General features: G+C 35.3%; 1 protein-coding gene and 1 pseudogene across 1 annotated transcript; both read right to left on the bottom strand.

Moving 5' to 3' along the window:
* Positions 1–817: 817 nt before the first annotated feature.
* On the bottom strand, positions 818–9,754 carry LOC114669574 (extracellular calcium-sensing receptor-like). Its single transcript, XM_028825760.2, has 6 exons — positions 9,561–9,754; positions 9,093–9,384; positions 7,396–8,211; positions 7,088–7,315; positions 5,069–5,192; positions 818–1,801 (listed from the first exon to the last, which is right to left on the bottom strand). The coding sequence occupies exons 1-6, from the start codon at positions 9,752–9,754 to the stop codon at positions 894–896; spliced, it is 2,562 nt and encodes an 853-aa protein (XP_028681593.1). The 3' UTR covers positions 818–893.
* Positions 9,755–17,812: 8,058 nt separating this feature from the next.
* LOC114669573 (extracellular calcium-sensing receptor-like) lies at positions 17,813–22,163 on the bottom strand (annotated as a pseudogene).
* Between the last annotated feature and the right edge of the window lie 444 nt (positions 22,164–22,607).

The following is a 22,607-nucleotide window of genomic DNA, read 5'->3' as shown; positions in this document are numbered from 1 at the left end:
TCAAGATTCATTGGCTTCTAATGGTTCTTATTTTGTTTGTGGTCAGAATACTTAATCATTCTTACCTAAAGGGTGGTGTGGTATTTGGTATTTAGCATATGTGGTTACTTACTAACAGTGCACCAGGAACTCCAAGAGACACTAAATTTCTAGCTAAATGTCTGTGTATTTTCTCTGGGCCTTCTGGCTTCCATCCACATTCCAAAAAAACAGGCATTCTAGACTAACTTCTAGACATGAGGTTAATTCATAATCTGCACCTAAAGCAGATTGGGCTGAGTAGTTCCAGATTGGATAGAGGATGAATAGAACATGGGGTTGTAAGAAAGTCAGTTAATGGTTACCTAACAGTTAATTAATTATTTGGTACTCATATCCATTCCTAGAAATCAGTGTGGGTAAATGATGTTGTCCCCAAGCCAGAATGCCTTTACATAGCGACTCTGCAAAAAGACGTAACCAGGGGTGAGGGCTTGAGCAGCTCATTAAGCTCCATAAAGAGTACACCAGTCATGACGACTGGAGCGTTTGTCAATTTGCTGCCTTCACAGCACTGCCAAGTTACCACCACAGCTATATATTCTTGTGCATGTTTAAATAGTAATGAATTTATAAACTTATAAGGAGACAGATATGGGCTTGTATGTACATTTTTATTTTATTTATATATATTTTTTTTTTTTACAGAGAAAGTTTTTAATAAAAAAACAACAACAAATACACATAATATACATTAATGATAAATAAATTTGCTGAATTTCTGTATAGGAAGACGTGAAGCAGAAACATACAATACATTTGTGATGTAAAGAGAGTGTCCAATGAATATGAAATAAAATTCCTTTATTTTACTGTCACATTACACACAACGTTGTGTTAATCATTCAAAAACACTATTTTGGAGAGGTTTTAGTCATTAAACCTTTCTTTGTATTTTTTTCTGGTTTTAATATAATTACTACACATTTGGGAGCAAAAATACAGAAGAGTAAGGCAAAGCTTGAGGCTAAAATTGCAAATAACTCTACTGCTACAGTATACTTTCCAGGTGAGCTGATATAAGCAGGAATGAAGGTGATCCACACAGCACAGAATATGAGCATACTAAAAGTGATGAATTTAGCTTCATTGAAATTATCTGGCAACTTACGAGCCAGAAAAGCCAAAACAAAACATATGACTGAAAGAAAGCCAATGTATCCTAAAACCAAATAAAATGCTATTTGTGAGCCTACATTACATTCCAAAATAATTTTGTCTTTGTAATATTTCATGTTTCTGTTTGGAAATGGAGGGGATATAATTAACCAAATTGCACATATCAACACTTGCACAAGTGTGAACATCCAAACACTTAACCTCTGCTGAGTTGGCCCAAACCATTTCATGACGTTACTACCTGGTAGCCTTGCCTTAAATGCCATTAACACTACTACAGTTTTCCCCAAAACGCATGAGATGCACAAGACAAATGAAATTCCAAATGCAGTGTGGCGCAACATGCACGACCAAATGGATGGCTCTCCAATAAAAGTAAGAGAACAAAGGAAGCAAAGAGTTAAAGAGAACAACAGCAGGAAACTCAGTTCAGAATTATTGGCTCTGACAATGGGGGTGTCTTTGTAATGGTAGAAGACTCCCGCTACAATAATGGAGATGCCAGTTCCTACCAGCGCCAATGTCAATAACAGCAAACCCATGATTTCACCATATGATAAATACTCAGTTTCTTTTAGGATACATGCATCTCTTCTTTCATTTGAGTGATATTCCACTGGGCACCTTAAACAATCAAGGGAATCTGAAAAGCAAAATATGATTTACAGCATTTTAGATAGATAGATAGATAGATAGATAGATAGATAGATAGATAGATAGATAGATAGATAGATAGATAGATAGATAGATAGATAGATAGATAGATAGATAGATAGATAGATAGATAGATAGATACTGTAGATAGTCTTTCTACACAGTTTTATAATGCCTTAGCTACCTTTACTGATTCACTGAAACTGTTTCACTAATTATAAATACATTTACTTTAAAAAAAATGTAATTTAACTTATATTTAACTTATATTTTACTTTGTATTTTTACATTTTTAATGTGTTATCCAAATCAAAAACTATTTTGTTGCAATTCTTTTTTAAAGTCGACAGTACACTATAAAATTTTATATACTAATTGTCGACATGTAAAACAAGGAAATATTTCCAGAAATGCACAATAATAAATATGAAAAATAAAATACCATTGAGGCAATGTTCATTTTCTAGGAGCATTGTTACAAATCATTTCAGAATATTCAGACTGTACTGAAATGTTTTAATAGTATTATGATTTTACAGTAGGAATTAATTTTCACATGTTTATTTTTTGCAGCTGCTAATATGCAGTACTTAATCTCATTATAATTAGCTCAGGCATTTTGTAATAAGTCAGGCAACCTGGAAAGGAAATTAAAATTTTCAGGCCTTAACTCATTGTAATGCAGCTACACCATATTATAAGTTATTTGAAAAGTACACTATTTATATGTATGTATATTGTAGGAAGAGAATGTGCATCCCAGTGTAGAAGAAGAATGTTCTCCTCAGCACCATGTATAGTTAATTAGAATTTTATAACAACTAATTTATAACTTGCCAGTGAGAGACGCTTTGGCTTATGAACTAACAAAAATATGTTATTCCAGGGTTCAGGAGAAATAGTGTCCACATGAATAAAATCTAAGCTGTTTCTTGTTTTCGCTTTCTCAGAGTGAATGTTTCAGGGACAAGGTCACAAGGCTGCAGAAAAGTACATGTAGTTTATGCAAAGGCGTCTCTCCTGTGCTTAGCTTTGAGAACACAGATAATGCTTAGCTCAACAGACATATTGTTTAACTCTACTTAGATGATAAGGATGTTTTTCTGTCTTATTAATCATGAGATGCTGAAGTATAAAAAAACCCTCCTGGCTTTTGATCAGGGTTCAAATTGAGTTTTGCTGCAATAAGTTATACTCTTTGAATCTCTACTTACTGTGACTCTGAATGAATAACTGAAGAGAAATATTATCTGCCTGCTTTCAGTGTGCCTTTTTCGTCCACACCAGCCTGTGAGGAGCATAGGTTATTACCTGGACAGGAGGCCTGAGAGAAACAATGGATGGATTGGCTGGCTGAGTGGAAAGATAACTAAATTAATGGATAGACCAGTGGAAGCCATAATTTGTGAGTGGTTCCATCCTCCATGCACTAGGTTGCAGTGCTTCACACATGAGAAACCAGTCAGGACACCTGCAGAGTTACTAGGGAAATGGAGTCCTAAAGTGCACCCGGTAGGGGTCCCTTGGGATCGGTAGGGGGGAGGACCACCCTATTTTGTCTATGGCCCAGAAGTGCTTCCTAGATGAGACATAACGGCATCGGAAGCATTCTGATGCTACACATGGATGAGTCAGAGTCAGGATGCAAAATTCAGTGGAGGAGGAGAAGAAGGAAGAATTGTTGGTTTATTGTGCCTTATTGTATTATTGCGGCATATTATTGCAGAGGTGATTGTCGAACGTGCTATGGTAGAATACAAATCCTTCGTTTGATTTGTATAGTGTGTCTGTGGTTTGGGTCTGTGTATGTGTGTGTGTGTACTTTCTGCTGGGGAGAACATTTCTATAGAGAGAACATAATTAGTATATCAAACAACAAAACAAAGCTTGGTGCCTCACTAGGTCTTTCTACACAGGTTATTGCCTATGTTAGTCTGGTGGTCTCAGGGTTTTCTTCCTCTTTCTTAACTCCAAAGTACTGAAATATAAGAACTTCACTCTGCAGCTCACTACCTACTCTCTCTTGATCTCAGTCTGTACTGTGTTTATGTCATTATAGCCGCTGCCTCCAGCCTCCAGACGTCATTAGTGTCTGGCACTCACCAGAGGTTCCATCCTTTCTGCCATTGCTTTACTCTACTTCTTAGAACTACAAGATCTGACAGCATCTTGAACTTCTGCACCCTTGAGCACTGAGTTTTCCATAAACAGCTAGACCTCCAAAGAAGGTTTTAAATTGTTATATCTTTCTTTTGCTTCTTTTGCAGTTGTCACAGATGGGATATTAGTATTGTTCCTTATCAACTTGAAGGATTTAGGAAGTCACACTGTCCACAGTGAGGACAGACAGAAGTAGAGTGTGACACATATAGCTTGTAATAAAGAAATTAAAGAGTATTTCCACATTGAAAAGAAAAGATGGTAAAAGACACAAAGTTTCAGCTGTATAGCCTTCATTAGGTGTATAAATGATGAGTAAAGAGCAGGTAACACACTGTATAAAGGGACAGAGAGAACAAAAGCCTACTGCTTATGTTTTGCCTGCCCTCTAGAGTTCAGAGAAAGTATTACAGGGTTTTTTCAAGGAGTCATGCTTACTATCTCTGTCCCAGTCTCAATGATCCCAGAGGGTTTATTTTCTAACAGCCCTCTGTATTGATATGGTGACATCTAATGACCTCTGTCTGTCTACACTGACATTTCTGCTTTAACATTGTACATTATAAAGTATACAATATTCTACAGGGTAAAATCTTCAAAAACCTAAGGTACTACAGAAACTAAAAGTCTAATGTTATAGATGACCTACTGTATACGAATGAAGAGGTAATTGCCTGTATTTGAATACTATGCTTGAAGAATCTCAATGGATAGACTTCAGGGACAGACCTGAAGTGAATTTACCTCAAAACTAATGTGCATATGCCAGAGAGTGTAGTGAATAAAAGCTTAAAAGAGGTAAAAAGCCAGTTTAGCTTTTCTAAGATATGTTTTGACCTTACTGTCTGATAACCATTTATGTTTAGGAAGCACCTTAGAATAATTTGACTAGAGTTGTGTGTGTACCCAAAGGAATAGTAAGTAGTTGCAATTTTGTTGTACAAATGAATGTGTTAAGAAAGATTAACGTCAAATAAAACTTGATGTATAGCTTAAAGAAAATACTTACATTGCAGTTGTGGGCTAATAGCAATCTGAATTATAGTTTATCATTAATATGATTAACTTCTTTGATTCATGATAATAAATAACACACCTGTCATGTTGCTGATTTCTCCCTCGGTACACGGGATGCAGTCAAAGCAACAAATGGGTTTTCCTTTTCTAATTGCCTTTCGATTTCCTGGCTGGCAGCTTGCACTGCACACTGATATTGGAACCTGAAATGAAAAAAATGAGATCCATTAAGGTAATAAAGCGGAATGGGCAGAGAATTATACACTCCATTCAGATCTATAACTGATTCTGTTTCTGTTCCTGGCTGCCTTGAATTGTTGTTATGTCTATTGCTGTCAGCTGCAAAATGATAATTGCTCATTTTCCTTGCCTATACTGCACATTTGTGTATTGATGTATACTGTACATTGTTTATGCACAGTTGATCAACTCAGTCATTACAGTTTTTAGTTAAATAAAGCTGATACTCTGCATTATTCCAGAAGGAAGTTTCATGTAATACATTAAAACTTGGACTGAAGTAGGATTGGATGTATATATATCTGTGTGTCTATGTGTCAATGTGGTTGCTATGTCTCTATCATTCCAAAAGATGGTGCATGATAAGCATTTTTTAAACTGCATTGCATTTTACATTCTAGCAGATGGCACATCACAAACATTAACACTTCTTTTATGAAATCCACACCAAATGGCATATAATAGAGACATACTCATTGAATGGTTGCATGCAAATTTTAACGCTGAGCCCGTCTTAGTCAGGTAGCAATGCTACTCTGTGTATGTGTATGTATGTATATATATATATATATATATATATATATATATATATATATATATATATATATATATATATATATATATATATGTAATTATTTATATATTACTTTTATCTTTTTTTCTTACATTATTTAATTACAATTATACAGAAAAGCCAAGCAAAATGACACCTTTTATTGGCTAACTAGAAAGATTACAATATGCAAGCTTTCGAGGCAACTCAGGCCCCTTCTTCAGGCAAGATGTAATCAAGATGCCTGAAGAAGGGGCCTGAGTTGCCTCGAAAGCTTGCATATTGTAATCTTTCTAGTTAGCCAATAAAAGGTGTCATTTTGCTTGGCTTTTCTCTACATTCATAATGACTAACACGGTACAGCACCCTAGTATTACAATTATACTATATTCATTATGCCCCTAGCATATTTCCATGAAAAAAGGACGGTTTGTGTCTGGAAATGCATTTTTGTTATTTTTCACTGGATCACCTCTGGAGACCCACCTCTTCAATTTTTAACATTTCTAATCTAGATCTTTTCTGGTTAATCCAACATATACTGTCTCTGAAACACATACATTGAATGTTCTGTTTTCTTTATGCTTCAGATTACTATTTTTTATTGTTTATTTATTGTTAATATATAGTGAATTACCATATTCCCAATTTGAACTATCCATCCATCCATCCATCCATTTTCCAACCTGCTGAATCCAAACACAGGGTCACGGGAGCCAATCCAAGCCAACACAGGGCACAAGGCAGGAACCAATCCCGGGCAGGGTGCCAACCCACCGCAGTACACACACAAACACACCCACACACCAAGCACACACTAGGGCCAATTTAGAATCGCCAATCCACCTAACCTGCATGTCTTTGGACTGTGGGAGGAAACCGGAGCGCCCGGAGGAAACCCACGCAGACACGAGGAGAACATGCAAACTCCACGCAGGGAGGACCCAGGAAGCGAACCCAGGTCCCCAGGTCTCCCAACTGCGAGGCAGCAGCGCTATCCACTGCGCCACGGTGCCGCCCCAATTTGAACTATCTATTCCTATTAATTTTATGATTTGTTTTTGTATTTCTTGCTGTACAGTGTATTTTTGTGATCCGAGGTTGAGCTGCACCCTATTCTGTTTCCTTGTGTCTTATGCGGTCATGATAACCACCTGGATCCTGTGGCTCTGTAATGGAAAAGGACATTTGGACACAAAGTGGATTTATGCATCTGTGCACATGTCCTGAAAGTTTCTGCAAAATGCTCTGTATATATACAATACATGCTTTTACAGTTTGATAATGAATTTATTTTATGCTTACTTTTTCCTGCTTCTCCGCCCAAACAATCCCAATCTTGTTCATAATGAACTGCTCTCCCTCAGGTAAGGATACATCATAGTGGCCAACAGTGACAAATTTTATGACACCATCTTTATTGATTTGCCAGTTTATTAACTCATATCTAGCAACTGGATCACCATATTTATCAAAGTAGACATTTTCTCCATTCTTAGATGTGAAATTTACAGATTTAATATAATCTAGTACCTAAGGGAATAAAGTTAGATCAAAAACATATTCAATTTACTTTTAATAGTAATATTTAAAGTAATAAATATTTACAGTACCTGATATGGTTCAGCCTTTATCTTATTTGTGCATGTTTTATTGGTGAATTGCCCAGCACTTTCGCTACATGAAAACAGACTGTTAAGAGCGTATGCAATAGCGTACATTGCCTTATATGCATTGTTGGTAATTCTTAATTCAGTCACATCAGTGTATTGATTATTCACATTGCTTAAACTTTCAGATCCATTGCATAAATTACTGATTGAGGTTCCATTCTGTGTTTTTAGTGTACAGGAAAATGTATGTTCCCAGAATTCATTAAAGCCCATATTTCCTGGAGTGTCTGATGTTTTGATTTTCAGCAAATAATCCTTTAAACCTTTTATCTCTGCATTATTGATTGCAAATCCAATTGCTCCACCAAAAATGCTAAAACTTTGAAGTGTGGCAAGATTTTCAGTGGAAATCCAAGCCTCACTGCCAACCCACTGAAATCCTGTGACATTATTAAGTAACAACTCTTTTAAGAGAAACTCAATATCTATAAATGATGTGAAAGCTACAATAACTTTAGAAGAGGATGATTTTATTACCTCAACAGTTTTCAGAAATTTCTCTCTTGGATAGGTTCTGTAAATAGCTTCTGAATATTCAACACAGATACCTGTCTGTTGGGCTGCTTGCAAGAAAGTAGCCATTCCTGTGTTGCCATAATCATTGTCACTTCTTATTGTTCCTACCCAAGTCCATCCAAAATATTTGACAAGCTGTGCCAAGGCTGAACTTTGATAATAATCACTGGGTATGGTCCTGAAAAATGTTGGAAACTGGTTTCTGTTGCTCAGACAGGCACATGTGGCAAAATAGCTTATCTGAGTAAAACAAAAACATTGACAGTCAACATCCACAGCTCGGTCTCACCTGCATATTACATATATATTCATCATTATTATTGTTCATATTTTCTTTACTGTTTATATGGCACCTTCCTATAGTATAAACCAAGCAAGAAAAAGATAGATAGATAGATAGATAGATAGATAGATAGATAGATAGATAGATAGATAGATAGATAGATAGATAGATAGATAGATAGATAGATAGATAGATAGATAGATAGATAGATAGATAGATAGATAGATAGATAGATAGATCTCCCCGTGTCTGCGTGGGTTTCTTCCGGGTGCTCCGGTTTCCTCCCACAGTCCAAAGACATGCAGGTTAGGTGGACTGGCGATTCTAAATTGGCCCTAGTGTGTGCTTGGTGTGTGGGTGTGTTTGTGTGTGTCCTGCGGTGGGTTGGCACCCTGCCCGGGATTGGTTCCTGCCTTGTGCCCTGTGTTGGCTTGGATTGGCTCCAGCAGATCCCCGTGACCCTGTGTTCAGATTCAGCGGGTTGGTTAATGGATAGATAGATAGATAGATAGATAGATAGATAGATAGATAGATAGATAGATAGATAGATAGATAGATAGATAGATAGATAGATAGATAGATAGATAGATAGATAGATAGATAGATAGATAGATAGATACTGCTTCTGTGCTTTAAATCATATATATTGGCATTATTATTATTCTCTATGCATGCACAATGATTCTGTGATTAAAACTTCAGTACCTTAGCTAGCTGCTATTCCCCCACTGCCTACATGGAGTACATATGCTAGTAATCATTACCTAACAATAACAGAACCATTAAGTTTGTCATTTTTTGCACGATAAAAATGTATAAAAAATATAAAATTTCTTACTATAGGTATTTGAAATGGTCTTACAGTTCTTGCAACTGCTATACTTGGTGATGAGCCAGATGGTCCTATAATTGCAATAATAGGAGCTTTTGTGCATATGGCTTCAGAGTGGTCTTCTTTTTCCTGATTACTGATCAGAGCCATTGCTGCATTTGCTGCTAAAGGAATTGAACTGCAGTCATCATATATTTTGTAACCCAAAATGATACCAGGTAATATTTCTGTGCTGTTGTTAATTTCTTCCAAGGCATATATTGCAGCTACAGCAGCCTGATATTCTCTAAAATTTATACTTAAGAAAAGATAAAAATTATGAAGTTACAACTGAACAAATTTATTTAGAATATCATGCCACATATTACTTAGAAGAGTATATCTTAATCATTTGAGATTAAGGAATTTAGTTTACCTTTCATAATTTGAAAGTAAATAATTTTTTATAATAGATTTCAACTTTTGATTACTTACTCTTTACACTTAAGAGCTCCGGGTATTGCTGAGTATGATGGCTTAGAATTTAAAACATTGTCATGGAATGAAAAGATTCCTCCAATGATTATATCTCCATCCTTGGAAAGCAGAGGCAATTGTGGTGTTCCCCACAAACTGCAAAGAGGATTTTCTGCCCTAACAAGTAGAGCTAATAATATTACTGCAAGCATTTGTTTTTCAGTAAATACAATTTAACCTTCTTGAAGATTATCAATGTGTTGTGTTTATATACTGTAGTATTCAGCATATTAAGAGCCTATTTTCTCATTAAATAACTTGAAAAAGTCAGTCATGTGTTAAGCCTCAATGGAGTTACACATGAGTTTTCCCAAGGTGTACTGCAAATTATAAAAACAATAATAATAATAATATGTACAGTATTTTACCACTATAGTAAGACCATACTGAGTAACATTAATCTAATCAGAAAATAAAATTAGAAACTAGTAAGCAAGATTAACTATAGATGTGTAGTTTGATATTAAATGACTCATTAATCTGTTGAGAGATGTGTTATTAGTAATATGTCAAGTCAAGTAAAGGCAACTGGCTTTATTGTCATGATATTCATGTACAGTATTGCATCATATAATGGCATAAAATATTGTTCCCCAGGACAAAAGTGCAAAACAGGTAAAGAACTATACTATACAATAGATAGATAGATAGATAGATAGATAGATAGATAGATAGATAGATAGATAGATAGATAGATAGATAGATAGATAGATAGATAGATAGATAGATAGATAGATAGATAGATAGATAGATAGATAATAGGTAAGTGAGTAGATAGTAATAATACAATAGTTTTAAATAAATAAATAAAAACAACTAGTGTTAAAAAACAACAGTTGTAACAAGAGTAAAAGATGTACTTCATATAAATAAGCTACTAAGAACAGATCTGAGGGCAGAGGGTAGCACAGAGGTCAGCGTCCGGACAATCAAGGGGTGGAAGAGAACTGGTTCTGATGCTACAGTACCTTCTGCCAGATGGAAGTGTGACAAACGGATTGTAGGAGGGCTTGGAGCTGTCCTTTACAATGCTACAGGATTTGCAGATGCATTGCTTTATAAAGATGTCATTAATGTGGGGCAAGGAGGTCCCAATGGTTTTTTTCTGCTGTGTGTAATATATGCTGTGGGACCTTACTGTTAGAGATACTGCAGTTTCCAAACCAGAAAGTGTTGCAGCTGCTCAGAACACTTTTCGATGGAGCCCTTGTAGAAAAATATGATGAGAATGGGAGGAGGTAGGATAGAAAGACACCTTCCCAATATTGATGTGATGCTTATCATCAAACTGTGAGTGACCAGTAATCAAAATAGTGCTATTAGATCTGGGCAAAATTAGAGTATTATAGGGTATTATCGGTAATATATATGTGCTTGTGTATTTTTTAAAATAAGATCTCACAATGTGTTTAACCATTACTGAAACTCTGACTGGGTTCCAGGACTCAGTGGTTAATGCTGCTGCCTTACAACCCAAGAAACCATTTGCACAATACCTCATTTTTGTATTGGTTTTCTTCAGGTAGTCCAGTTTCTTCCCATGTTCTTAAATTGATTTATAATGTATGAAACTAAACTAGCACAAATAAGCACGGCTATGTGTATAAGTGTGCCCTGCAATGATCTAGTTCCTATTTTGCACTGAACACATCTGAACTAATATAATTCTTTCAGCATTTCAAATGTGGTTTAAATGATGTATAACATTTATTAATTCTAATCTTAAGGCAAGGAAAAATAACTTCAAAATACTAAAATATGAAATAAGGCATTGTCTGTGTATAATGTCAATGTTAATGTAAATGTCAATTTATTTATATAGCACATTTAAAACAACATAGGAATGCTGTGGCCAAAGTGCTTTACAATAGAAAAAAAAAACATACAATTAACATAAATAACATAAATAGAAATAAAATAAATGAACATAAATAAAATAAATAATAAATAGAAGTAATGTTACATAATCACAATGAAGAAACCATCAGTATTACTGAAGGTCACAGAATACAAGTGAATAGAAATGAGTCTTTAATCTTATTTTGAGCAGTTAAGTTGTAGACGACTCCTTTATGTAATGAGGTAAAGAGTTCCACAGGCGAGGAGCAGCAGCTGCAAAAGCCCTGTCCCCCTTAGTTTTACACTTGGTAACGAGGGACAACAAGAGACAACTGACCAGAAGATCTAAGCACTCTAGGTGGCTGGTGCAAAGCACACAATTCAGATAAATAGGTAGGAGCAAGCCCATATAAAAATTTAAAAACTAGCAACAAGATTTTAAAATCAATTTGAAAACGGACAGGCAGCCAGTGTAAAGAAGCTAATATTGGAGAAACAGAATCAGACTTTGTTGCCCCAACCAGAAAGCAAGCGGCAGCATTCTGGACCAACTGTAACCTGCGTATCAGGGATTAGATAATGCCAGAATACAGCAAGTTGCAGTAATCAAGGCGAGAAAAGACAAAAGTATGAGTAGCTTTCTTAACATCCCTAGAAGATAAAAAAGGCTTGATCTTACCTAATAGACGAAGCTGGAAAACAGCAACTCTTGACTACAGCATTAATCTGTTTCTCAAAAGAGAGGTTACTGTCAAAGATTACACCAAGATTGCGGACTTGAGGTTTGCAAAAGACAGAGAAAGAGCTGAGAAGTCCAAGACCAATTTGGGCTTTAGCTGATGGACCCACTGTAAGCACCTCCGTTTTATTTTGATTCAGATCAAGAAAATTATTAGCCACACTTTATAAAGAATACTGTTTAATGAATTCAATTAGGCTGAATTGTTGGAGTGAGACTGAAAACTGCTAATGATTCCAATTTTTAACATACATGTAATGTGTAATACATACATGTAATATGATTGTTAATGTAGAAAATAATTTCCAGTGGATGTTTTGGATAAAATGATGTAGTATAACTTTTATTACTGTTACTGTTATTTTGATTCATGAGACACCATTCTGTCAAAATGTCTTTATACAAGAATTTTAATAGCCAAATTTATGCATCATCTTTACTCAAACAAACTGTCTATGCAGATTTTACTTTTCAAATCTAAAGACAAATGTGTCAGTACTTCTAAATGTATTCATTCAATATATATGCAGCTACTAACATGTCTGTTTGCCTTGTTTAAGTCTCCTTCTACATAATGTAAAATAACTTGATTGAAATACAGTGATCCCTCGCTATATCACGGTTCGACTTTCGCGGCTTCACTCTATCGCGATTTCTCTCATACACGCTTACGTCACTACACATGCGCTTTCTGAGAACTTTTATCTAAGCCCCATGATGGCTCCTAAATGTGCTGCTTTTTCTAAGCCTTCTGACAATAAAACTAAGCGCTGGAGGAAGATGCTTTCTATCCAGGAGAAGGTGAAACTCTTGGATATGATCAAAGATGGCAATACCCTACAAAAGCCTCCTCACGCATATGAAAAGACAGCGCCAGCAACTGCCTATCAAGATGTTCTTCAGCCGCACACCCAGACACCCACTGCCTACTCCTAGTATTCCTTCAGCGGAAGAAGACAACGACGCACCTGCTGAAGATACTGCACCACCTGAAGACTCTCCTACTGAGGTTGTGCCTTCATAGGTTAGTGGTTGTGTGTAAGAACTGTGTGTGTGTGTAATTAAATGTACAGTACAATAATCTACTATATAAAAGCGGTCGGGATTGTCCTTCCGTCCCGTGAGTGCAAAGCGTAGCGGTATTCCGCTTATCACAGACTTACTACTTGCGGCTTGCGGTACGAAGCGTCGCGATGTGAGCAGAGTTCTGGTGCTCAAATCTTTCCCTTGCTTTTGTGCGCGATGAGCTGGAAAAATAGACAAAATTATGTCTCTGGAAATAATTAATGTTGATGGAGTACAAATGCCTCACCGCGTAGTAAATATCAGGGGAGATGGTGCTTGCTTATTCTCATCTATAGTTTATTTAGTGCATAAAACTCCGTCTTTAGCGGATTCGGGCTGACATTGTACGACTTTGGACAGGCACTCGAGGGGATAAAAAAACTTAGGTTTTCGGGAGATGTTATGAATGGGCACTTTGATGTTCTCATTCCCTACACTTGCATGTCTGATGTACACATGGAGTGCACACAAATTGAGGATAAAAGTCGGTCGCCTTAAAAGGCGGGTGAGCCTAGTAATAATATGATATTTGTAACGTCTGTCTTATTTTCTCTTATTTTGTCTAATATATTGGGTAATACGAGTGTAATGGTGACTAAAGGGTGTTATTTCATGTCTAGAGGGCTCTAATAATGTTACAAAACATATTTAGAAGGTCGTAAACAGGTTTTCTATACTCTTAACTGCGAAAATATTCGATTTATAAATAAAGAATCCAACTTCGCGAAAATTCATTTATCACGGTAGAGTCTGGAACGGATTAACCGTGATAAACGAGGGTTCACTGTATGTGCACTTGTCAAAGGGCAAAAAGTATCTTGAGTTAAACATACTCCATATTTCAGCATTATATGTACTGTATCTTTTTCTGTTAACAATGCATAAATCTACATTATTATTTCTCATCTTAAGAACAATTTATCACAAATTATCATTAATGCAAATAGCCCAGTCTTCAAAACACCCAATATACTCAATATATCGTAGTATGCAGAGATATCCAAGTGGTTCAGCTATTGTTCAGTCAAGCATAACAATGAAAAGGATTTGTGATTTAAATGACCTTGACAATTAGTGTTGGTACCAGACATGTTATTGTTCCAGTGTCTTGGAAGCAGCTGCCCTCTTATGATTTTCATAAACTATAGACTCTAGAGTATACAGAACGCTGTGCAAAAATAAATGAATACATACAATAAGTATCATCTCTGTGAAAGAGGTCACTGGAGAGTAACCAGATTTGTTCAAGCTAACAGACCGATACCAAATTCTCAATTAACAGTTTTTTTCTAAGAGAGGTGAACACAAGAGTGTCTATAGAAGCAGATTGGCAAAAGCAGAAAAAGATCAGGCCAGGTTCCAATCCTATGAACTAAGTATAGGAACATCAGGGTGCAATGGGGTACATGATCGTCAAAACGTCATTATAAAAAGGCTATATGGCCTGACAAATCTCAGTTTCTGCTGTAACATGCAGATGGTAAAGTCAGAATACTGTTCCTTGCCTTGTTTCAATGGTGTAGACTTGCGGTGGTTTTGTAATTTTTTGGGGAATGCTTTGATGCATATTAAGCAGAGTGCGAAATACACCGTAGTAACTGGGGGTCCCACTGAACACTGAAAATTTACAGGGATACTATAGAATATACAATAAATTAGATATACATATATACTGTTACTATATTACTTACTCCTGAATGGTGTTCTGATTTATTAATTTCCTAAAAATGTCTCTAATGATTAGTGATGAGCAAACAACCCAGCATCCACTTTGCTGTGAGTTCAGCAAAATCTCGGAAATGTTTGAGAACTCAATAAAATTCACTGATGTCCACAGAGAAGGATGAACTGAACTACTTTTGAGTGGAGTATAATGGTGCAGTGGTCTTTAGAGTGTCACAGAGAGCTAGGGAAGCATCTGCCAACCATGGTGGACCGAATATGTGGCCACAAATGTGATGTATGTTGTGAGGCAGCAGTGCTAAAAACTGTGTCTCCATGCCTTAAGAATCCACGATGCTGATGGAAAGATAACAACAAAGTACAACAAATGGTCACAAGCACAGAGTTCCAGTCTTACAACACACATTGACCGTGCCATGGAGCAGAGCATGAGACTGGCTTATTCCGTTGTTTAAAGACAAGGATCTAGGTGCAGTTCTTCTCTGTTTCTAATTTTTTTGTGTAGATACTTTTTTCTTCCATCAAATAGCAAGAAATCTTTTGTAATTATTACATATTTCACAGTGTGATAAGTGGAGTCCGTGGTTTAAATAAATATTTGGAGTCCTAGAGCATGCAGGCTTGAGGTACAGTATGTGCAGGTGCATGTGGAAACATGCATGCACTTTTCTGAAGCTCATTGGGGTGCTTGGCTGATCATACATTCATGTGTAAATACGGGCAGATTGGTCAAGTGCTTCATTCACACCTTAGAGCAATTGACTGCAACATCTGTAATCAATCAGTGCATAAAAGACAGCCTTATGAAAGCAAAAACAATGGAGAGACAAAAGAAGAGAGAAAAGGAATGGAGGTTAAAGGAAAGAACAAGAGTGAGAGTAGGATCGACAACCATACTGTTTGAGATGGGGGCAGGTGGTTTGGTGTGAGTCCCAGCGAGGAGAGCATGTCACCAGTGCTCAATGGGGCTGAAGAGGGTCAGTCCTGCTGATTTATAAAGAAGACCTGCCTGTGTTTTAACCTCATTTTAAATGATTGTTTATGGGATTTTAACTTCCACATTGCACATTGTTCTCATGATTTCCTTATTAATTCATTGAAGCACTGCATTTTGGAAGCTGTTTTAAATAAAAGCACTAAGCACCTATTTCTTCTTGAGTGGGAGTGTCCTCATTTACCCAGGTCATCCTCAAGTACCTTATCAACGCTCCTAGGTTCAAGCTAGAAGGGACCGTAGAGCTAATATGGACCGTAACACACAGGGTTTCATTCTGCCTTGAGCAGGGGGAGGAGGATGGCTCCTTAAAAGCTTGATTTTGATCATTTGGGCAGCACATGACTAGTTATACATGCAAATTATCCATGTGGTGCTACTCTGCCCACGCACAGGAATCAGTGTTATATATCCAATGACAGTACTCATAATATTTTCATTACAGTCAGCTAATGTACCTCCTCAAATGAAAATACTGCACATTTTTTTTTTTTTTTTTTTTTTATGAATGGGGCTGCAAATCTGGCTGGATAGGGTCCTGACATGAGGCATGCATGAAAGAGATTGGGAAACAACCTTATGGTAACCATGCATGAAAGTTTTTTGCATGGCTACTATAGGGATGTCATGCTGGCTTCACATGATGAAAACATGATGGGGTGAATGGAAAAATATTCAGCAAACAAGGTCAACCTTTGCCAAATTTCGCTGTTCAATACTGCTAACGATTTAAAGAATGCACTCTTTTCCTTGCTGCCAGACATCTATCAGTCAAACATCCAGCTCCAACCAGCATGTTTGCACACACTAATCTTGCCCCATTCAGCATGTGATGCGGATGGTTCTGTATGTGAAGATCTCTGTGCAATCTGCTACAATATATTCTCCTAAACTCAGTAATGGTCACTGGGTAATTTAAATTTATAATGGTATAACATGTTTTTAAATTTTTTTTCAATGACCCCTCACAATTTTTATTTATTAATTTCAACAAACAATAAAATAGATAGATGAAAACAAAATTAAAGAGAAAAATTCATATATGTAATTATGTAAAAGAGCTGTTAAATTATTTTATGCTCTAAAATTTTAAATATGGCTTGCATCATATGTTGTAAATAATAATAATGCATCAAAGAGCCATCAACAATGGATGTGGAGGGGGTACAGTATATCTTAACAACAAAGAAATATATACAAAAAAGTGATAAATATTTTAGCCATAATGTTTCAAAAACATTTATGTATAAAATTGGAATTGCATTGTTACACATTGGTTTGTTACAATTAGGAAGGAATTAAGTATGGGAGTGGTGGCAGGTGGATGATGCCCAATATTCGACTCTTTTTTACAGAGAAGAGAAATATACCACTACATTATAGAAGCTAAATTCACATAGCAAATGCAGAATGAAGACATTGTATCTCCCTCAGGTAAAAACATTTCATGTTTTCTTGTGTAAACATGACTAAATAAAGAAACCTAAACCTAAATAAAGAAACCTAAACCTAAACCATAACAAAACCTGGTCTACTGTACAGCAGTAAGGCAGAGGGTGAAGTTTCCATATTAAAAAGTAGTTACATTAAGGCAACTTAATGATAATATATACTTGGGTTTAACTAAATAGACAGTGTTCTTGCTCCAATGCATAACTTTTTGATGGAAGATGGAAGAAAGGCTGAATTAATTGAACATTGTCCATTCATTTAATTACAAAATAAACACGACACAAGAATTACAGTATTCATTTTATCAGTTTTTTAAAGTTCATAGTGAGCTTTTGTGATCACATTTTTGAGTTTAAAGTTAAATACATAATTGGATTTTTTTTACTGTTTTTGGTAGCACACTGTTAATGAATACATAACACTACTGGTGATGTTTTTTGCAAACCGTTACTGATGTAAATGACAAATGGGTTGGAAAATGAACAATTGAATGTGGTATTATCAAGTATCAGTCATATATAGTATGGTGTTCTTTTAATTCACCTAACACATTTTATACCACCAACTGACAAGATTAATTCAATTATGAATTAGAAATATTTTCCATAAAGATATTCAAGGAACTTTATTCATTAAGTATTTTTTGGTATTCTTCTCAGGTCTTAATATAACAATGTAATATTTAGGAGCAAAAATACAAAAAAGTAAACCATAACTGGAGGCTAATATTGCAAATATTTCCACAGCCACTGTATATTTCCCAGGTGAACTGATATAAGCTGGGATGAAAGTGATCCAGACAGCACAGAATATCAGCATGCTGAAGGTGATAAATTTAGCTTCATTAAAATTATCTGGTAATTTCCTAGCTAAGAAAGCAAGAATGAAGCACATAGCAGATAAAAACCCAATATATCCTAAAACTGCATAAAAAGCTAATGGTGAACCTAAATTACATTCCAAAATAATTTTGTCTTTGTAATATGTTATATTTCTATATGGGAATGGAGGTGATATTGTTAGCCACAGAACACATATAAAACTCTGTATGAGTGTAAGAGTGTAAATATGTATCCTTTGCTGGGTGGGTCCGAACCATTTCATAACATTTCCACCTGGAAGAGTGGACCTAAAGGCCATCAAGACCACTATTGTTTTTGCCAGTAAACAAGATATACACAAAACAAATGTAATTCCAAAAGCTGTGTGACGCAGCATGCAGGACCAGTCTGAAGGCTCACCAATAAATGTGAGTGAACACAGAAAACACAAAGAGAGCGAAAACAGGAGAAGAAAACTGATCTCAGAATTATTAGCTCTGATAAGTGGGGTGTTTCTTTTCCAGAAAAATACAACAGCTATGGCAAAGCATGCACACACTCCAAGTACTGAAAGCAAAACCAGTAAAATCCCCATGGTTTCCCCAAATGATAGAAATTCAATGGTCTTTAATTCACATTGATCTCTTTTTTCATTAGAGAAGTATTCCAATGGACATTTCACACAATCTGTAGAATCTAAAAAAAAAAACAAGAAAGATATACAGGTATAATGTTCAGTAGGTGTGTTTATTTGTGAATATATAAAGGTCACAATTTAGACTTTATTATTATCATTTATTCTATGCTTGTTATACTATGTGAATAATTGCTTGATTAGCTCCTTACAATTCTGTTGATTTTCTGAACCTCCTTTTTCTATTACAGAGTTAAAGAGATGCAGAGCCTACCTAGGTAGCATTAAATGAAAGGTAGGACCCAAATATTACGTGATTCCAGACAGCAGAGGGATTCTCTAGTTTGAAAATCCACAACAACTGGATGCTGATCAGCCAAACAGATACCTCTAAATTTCTTATCAAAGAACCAACTGATCTGTCAGCACTGAGATTATTAAACATCTTTCTAACGACAATATTAATCATCTAAAATATATCATGTGTGCATTAATCAATAGAGTTAGTGCTATGTATTTGTTTCAAATGTTAACATTGTAAATATTTTCTTCTCTAAGAAAAGACAGTCACATTTATTCTAGAAATTATTGATGATTATTTGTTTGACAGTTTTTTTGTATTTTCTCTACCTGTGGTGTTGCTAAATTCTCCTTCAGCACATGGAATGCAATCAAAGCAGCAGACAGGCTTTCCTTTCTTTATAGCTTTGCGAGTCCCTGGTAGACAGCTGTCACTGCACAGAGATGCAGGCACCTAGAAAACATGAATATTAACATCGGATATATAACAATGGAAAAAATGGAGAGCTACTATTTCAGTGACAGTTAAACTCTTTTTGTAACAAATAAAATGAACTGGTAAGATTAAGTCTTACCTTATTATTACTATTTGACCATATAATACTTATATTTTTCATTGAAAACTTTTTTCCATTCGATATAGATGCATCATAGAATCCAACTGAAACAAATTTTGTGATTCCTCCTGTGGTTTGTCAGTTCACTAAGGAGTACCTGGCAGCTGGATCCCCGTTTTCATCAAAGTAAATAGTCTCACCATTTTTACTTGTAAAGTTGACATTTTTCAAGTAATGTAGAATCTACAAAAGACATATGATTATTTATTGTCTATATTATATAAGTATCACATTTTTCCAGTACTGAAAAATCCTACCTGCCAAGGTTTCACGTTACTTTTATTGGCACATGTGCTCTTCTCAAATGGTCCTTGGCTGCTTTTGCATGAAAACAGATTATGGAGAGAATGAGCTACAGCGTATATGGCTTTATACACATTATTGACAATCCTTAATTCTGACACATCAGTGTATACATTGTTGATTGAATTTAAAGTCTCAAACCCAGTACATGGCACAGCTGATCCACTGGTGCTTTTTTCATTCAGATTACATCTGAAAATAGTCTCCCAAAACTCCTTCAAGCCAGCATTACCAGGTGTGTCATATGGATGTACATTTAACAAAAAGTCCTTCAGTCCCGGTATTTCTGCATCACTGATTGCAAATCCAATTGCCCCACTGAGAACCATAGCACTTTCTAAGGAGGAAAGGTATTTGTCTGTAATCCATGATTCACTGCCTACCCACTGGAACCCTGTTACGTTCTGAAGTAACAGCTCCTTTATCAAAAATTCTAAATCTGTTGGAGATGTGAAAGCTACTATGACTTTGGAAGAAGAAGCCTTTAGCACGTTCACAGTTTTCTGAAATTTTTCTTTTGGATAAGTTCTGTATATCACCTCAGAGTATTCAATACAGACACCTTCCTGCTGAGCTAGCTGTACAAATGTAGCCATTCCGAAATTGCCATAGTCATTGTCACTTCTAATTGTCCCCACCCAAGTCCAACCAAAATGTTTTACAAGCTGTGCTAGAGCTCTGCTTTGATAATAATCACTGGGTATTGTCCTGAAAAATGTGGGAAACTCCTTCTTGTTGCTAAGACATGTACAAGTAGCAAAATGACTAATCTGTAAATAACAGGTAAGAATAAAGAATTATAGTAAAAAGTGGCACTTATTTAAAGCTTTATGCATCTTCTTCAGTTGAAGGGACAGTGGATTCAAAAAGCATTTGAACCCCTTCACCCCAAACAAGGCATAGAAACATCTCAACAATGATGTCATAGCAAAGTTTCAGAATACTTGTCTCACTGAGATATAAAGATATATATATATATATATATATATATATATATATATATATATATATATATATATATACGAGTAATGAATTATTAATAATGAAGTATTGATAATAATGTAATAATAATGCAATGGATTATTATTATTATTATTATTATATATATATATATATATATATATATATATATATATATATATACTGTATATATATATATATATATATATATATATAAAATCCTATTTTCACTTTATCATTCTTGGGTATTGAGTGTTGCTCATTATGGGGAAAAATTAATTTAAACGATTTAGCACAAGGCTAAAATACAGCAAAATGTGAAAGAAGGGGGAGTCCAAATACATTCTAAAACTACCACAAAATGTATAACATAAGTATCATGCTAACTATTACAGAGAGCATTTGTTTTAATAAATCTCAACGGCATTTATTTATATATGTATTTAAAATGCAGCTGCTGAGATGGCCTCCAAGTTCAAGGGATGGATAGATACATGGGACATTCATGTTTATCGCCGGTTATTTATGCTAACAGAATGTATGCATCTATTTTATCATTACCAACATGATGCTAACTTTGAGTGCAAAAAAGCTTTTTGCAGAAGCATATGGGCAAATTGCAAAATGGGCAAATTTGAAAATTAAAATAAAGTTGACCTCTTTTCCATCTATAACAAGAGTAAAGCAGACATTGTTCTGTACCATTTATTTTGTGCCTTTTTGAAAACACTATTACAGTGCATGTATGATGATATGTCTGCTTTTTTGTGGCAACATTTTACACATTAATAGCTAAATATGATATTTTGTGACTTTAACCTTTAGGGTCTTTGAAAAGCCTTTGAAATATATTGAAAAAATAAATGATGTTTTACCACAGGTATCTGAAATGGTCCAATAGTTGTTGCAATCCCAATGGTTGGGGAAGAGCCAGATTGTCCAATAATTGCGAGAACCGTGGATGGCTTGCTGCATTGTTTATCTTCATCATATGTGTTTATGAGAGCCAATGCTGCTCTTATTGCCAGCTGCACTGATCCACAAGCATCATATATCTTATAACCCAAAGAAACACCTGGCAGCAAATCTGTGCTGTTATTTATTTCTTCTATTGCAAATATCATAGCTATTGCTGTCTGGTATTCCTCAAAATTTAAACTGTAAAATATACATTTACTTTAGTATTTTTTTTTTGTAAATAGCTTTCAAGTTTAACAACCTGCACAGTATACCTAAAAGCGGAACTCTGAAGGTGAGTACTATTACAAAGTGCAATTGATATTGAGTATAATATTTAATTTCAAGGTAATTAAGTGACATGAAATATATATAAAGAGATCAGAAAGCATGATCAAAAGAAATGAATAATTCACCAAATGGCCAAATATAGTAAAAGATTATATTTTATGGCATATTAAAGATTAGTGAAATAAGCCTCTGCGAAACTGTATAAATTATCTATCCATCAGTTTTCGGAATTGCTGCCAAATACAAATTACAAGACAGGAAACTATGTTGTCCAAGTTTGATTATTATTTGTCAAGATTTACTCACAACAGAGCCAAAAATACTGACAATGAATGAATACAAAATAATAT

The sequence above is a fragment of the Erpetoichthys calabaricus genome, chromosome 2, assembly GCF_900747795.2.
Source record: "Erpetoichthys calabaricus chromosome 2, fErpCal1.3, whole genome shotgun sequence".
Lineage (NCBI taxonomy): Eukaryota > Metazoa > Chordata > Cladistia > Polypteriformes > Polypteridae > Erpetoichthys > Erpetoichthys calabaricus.
This window is presented reverse-complemented; position numbering and strand designations above follow the sequence as displayed.

Excerpts from the sequence above, each read along its gene's own strand:
- LOC114669574 (XM_028825760.2), bottom strand. The coding sequence starts at position 9,754 with ATGCTTGCAGTAATATTATTAGCTCTACTTGTTAGGGCAGAAAATCCT. Across the intron at positions 9,385-9,560 it reads GGAGCTCTTAAGTGTAAAGA|TATAAATTTTAGAGAATATC; the intron begins GTAAGTAATCAA and ends TCTTTTCTTAAG. Across the intron at positions 7,316-7,395 it reads TAAAGGCTGAACCATATCAG|GTACTAGATTATATTAAATC; the intron begins GTACTGTAAATA and ends TTATTCCCTTAG.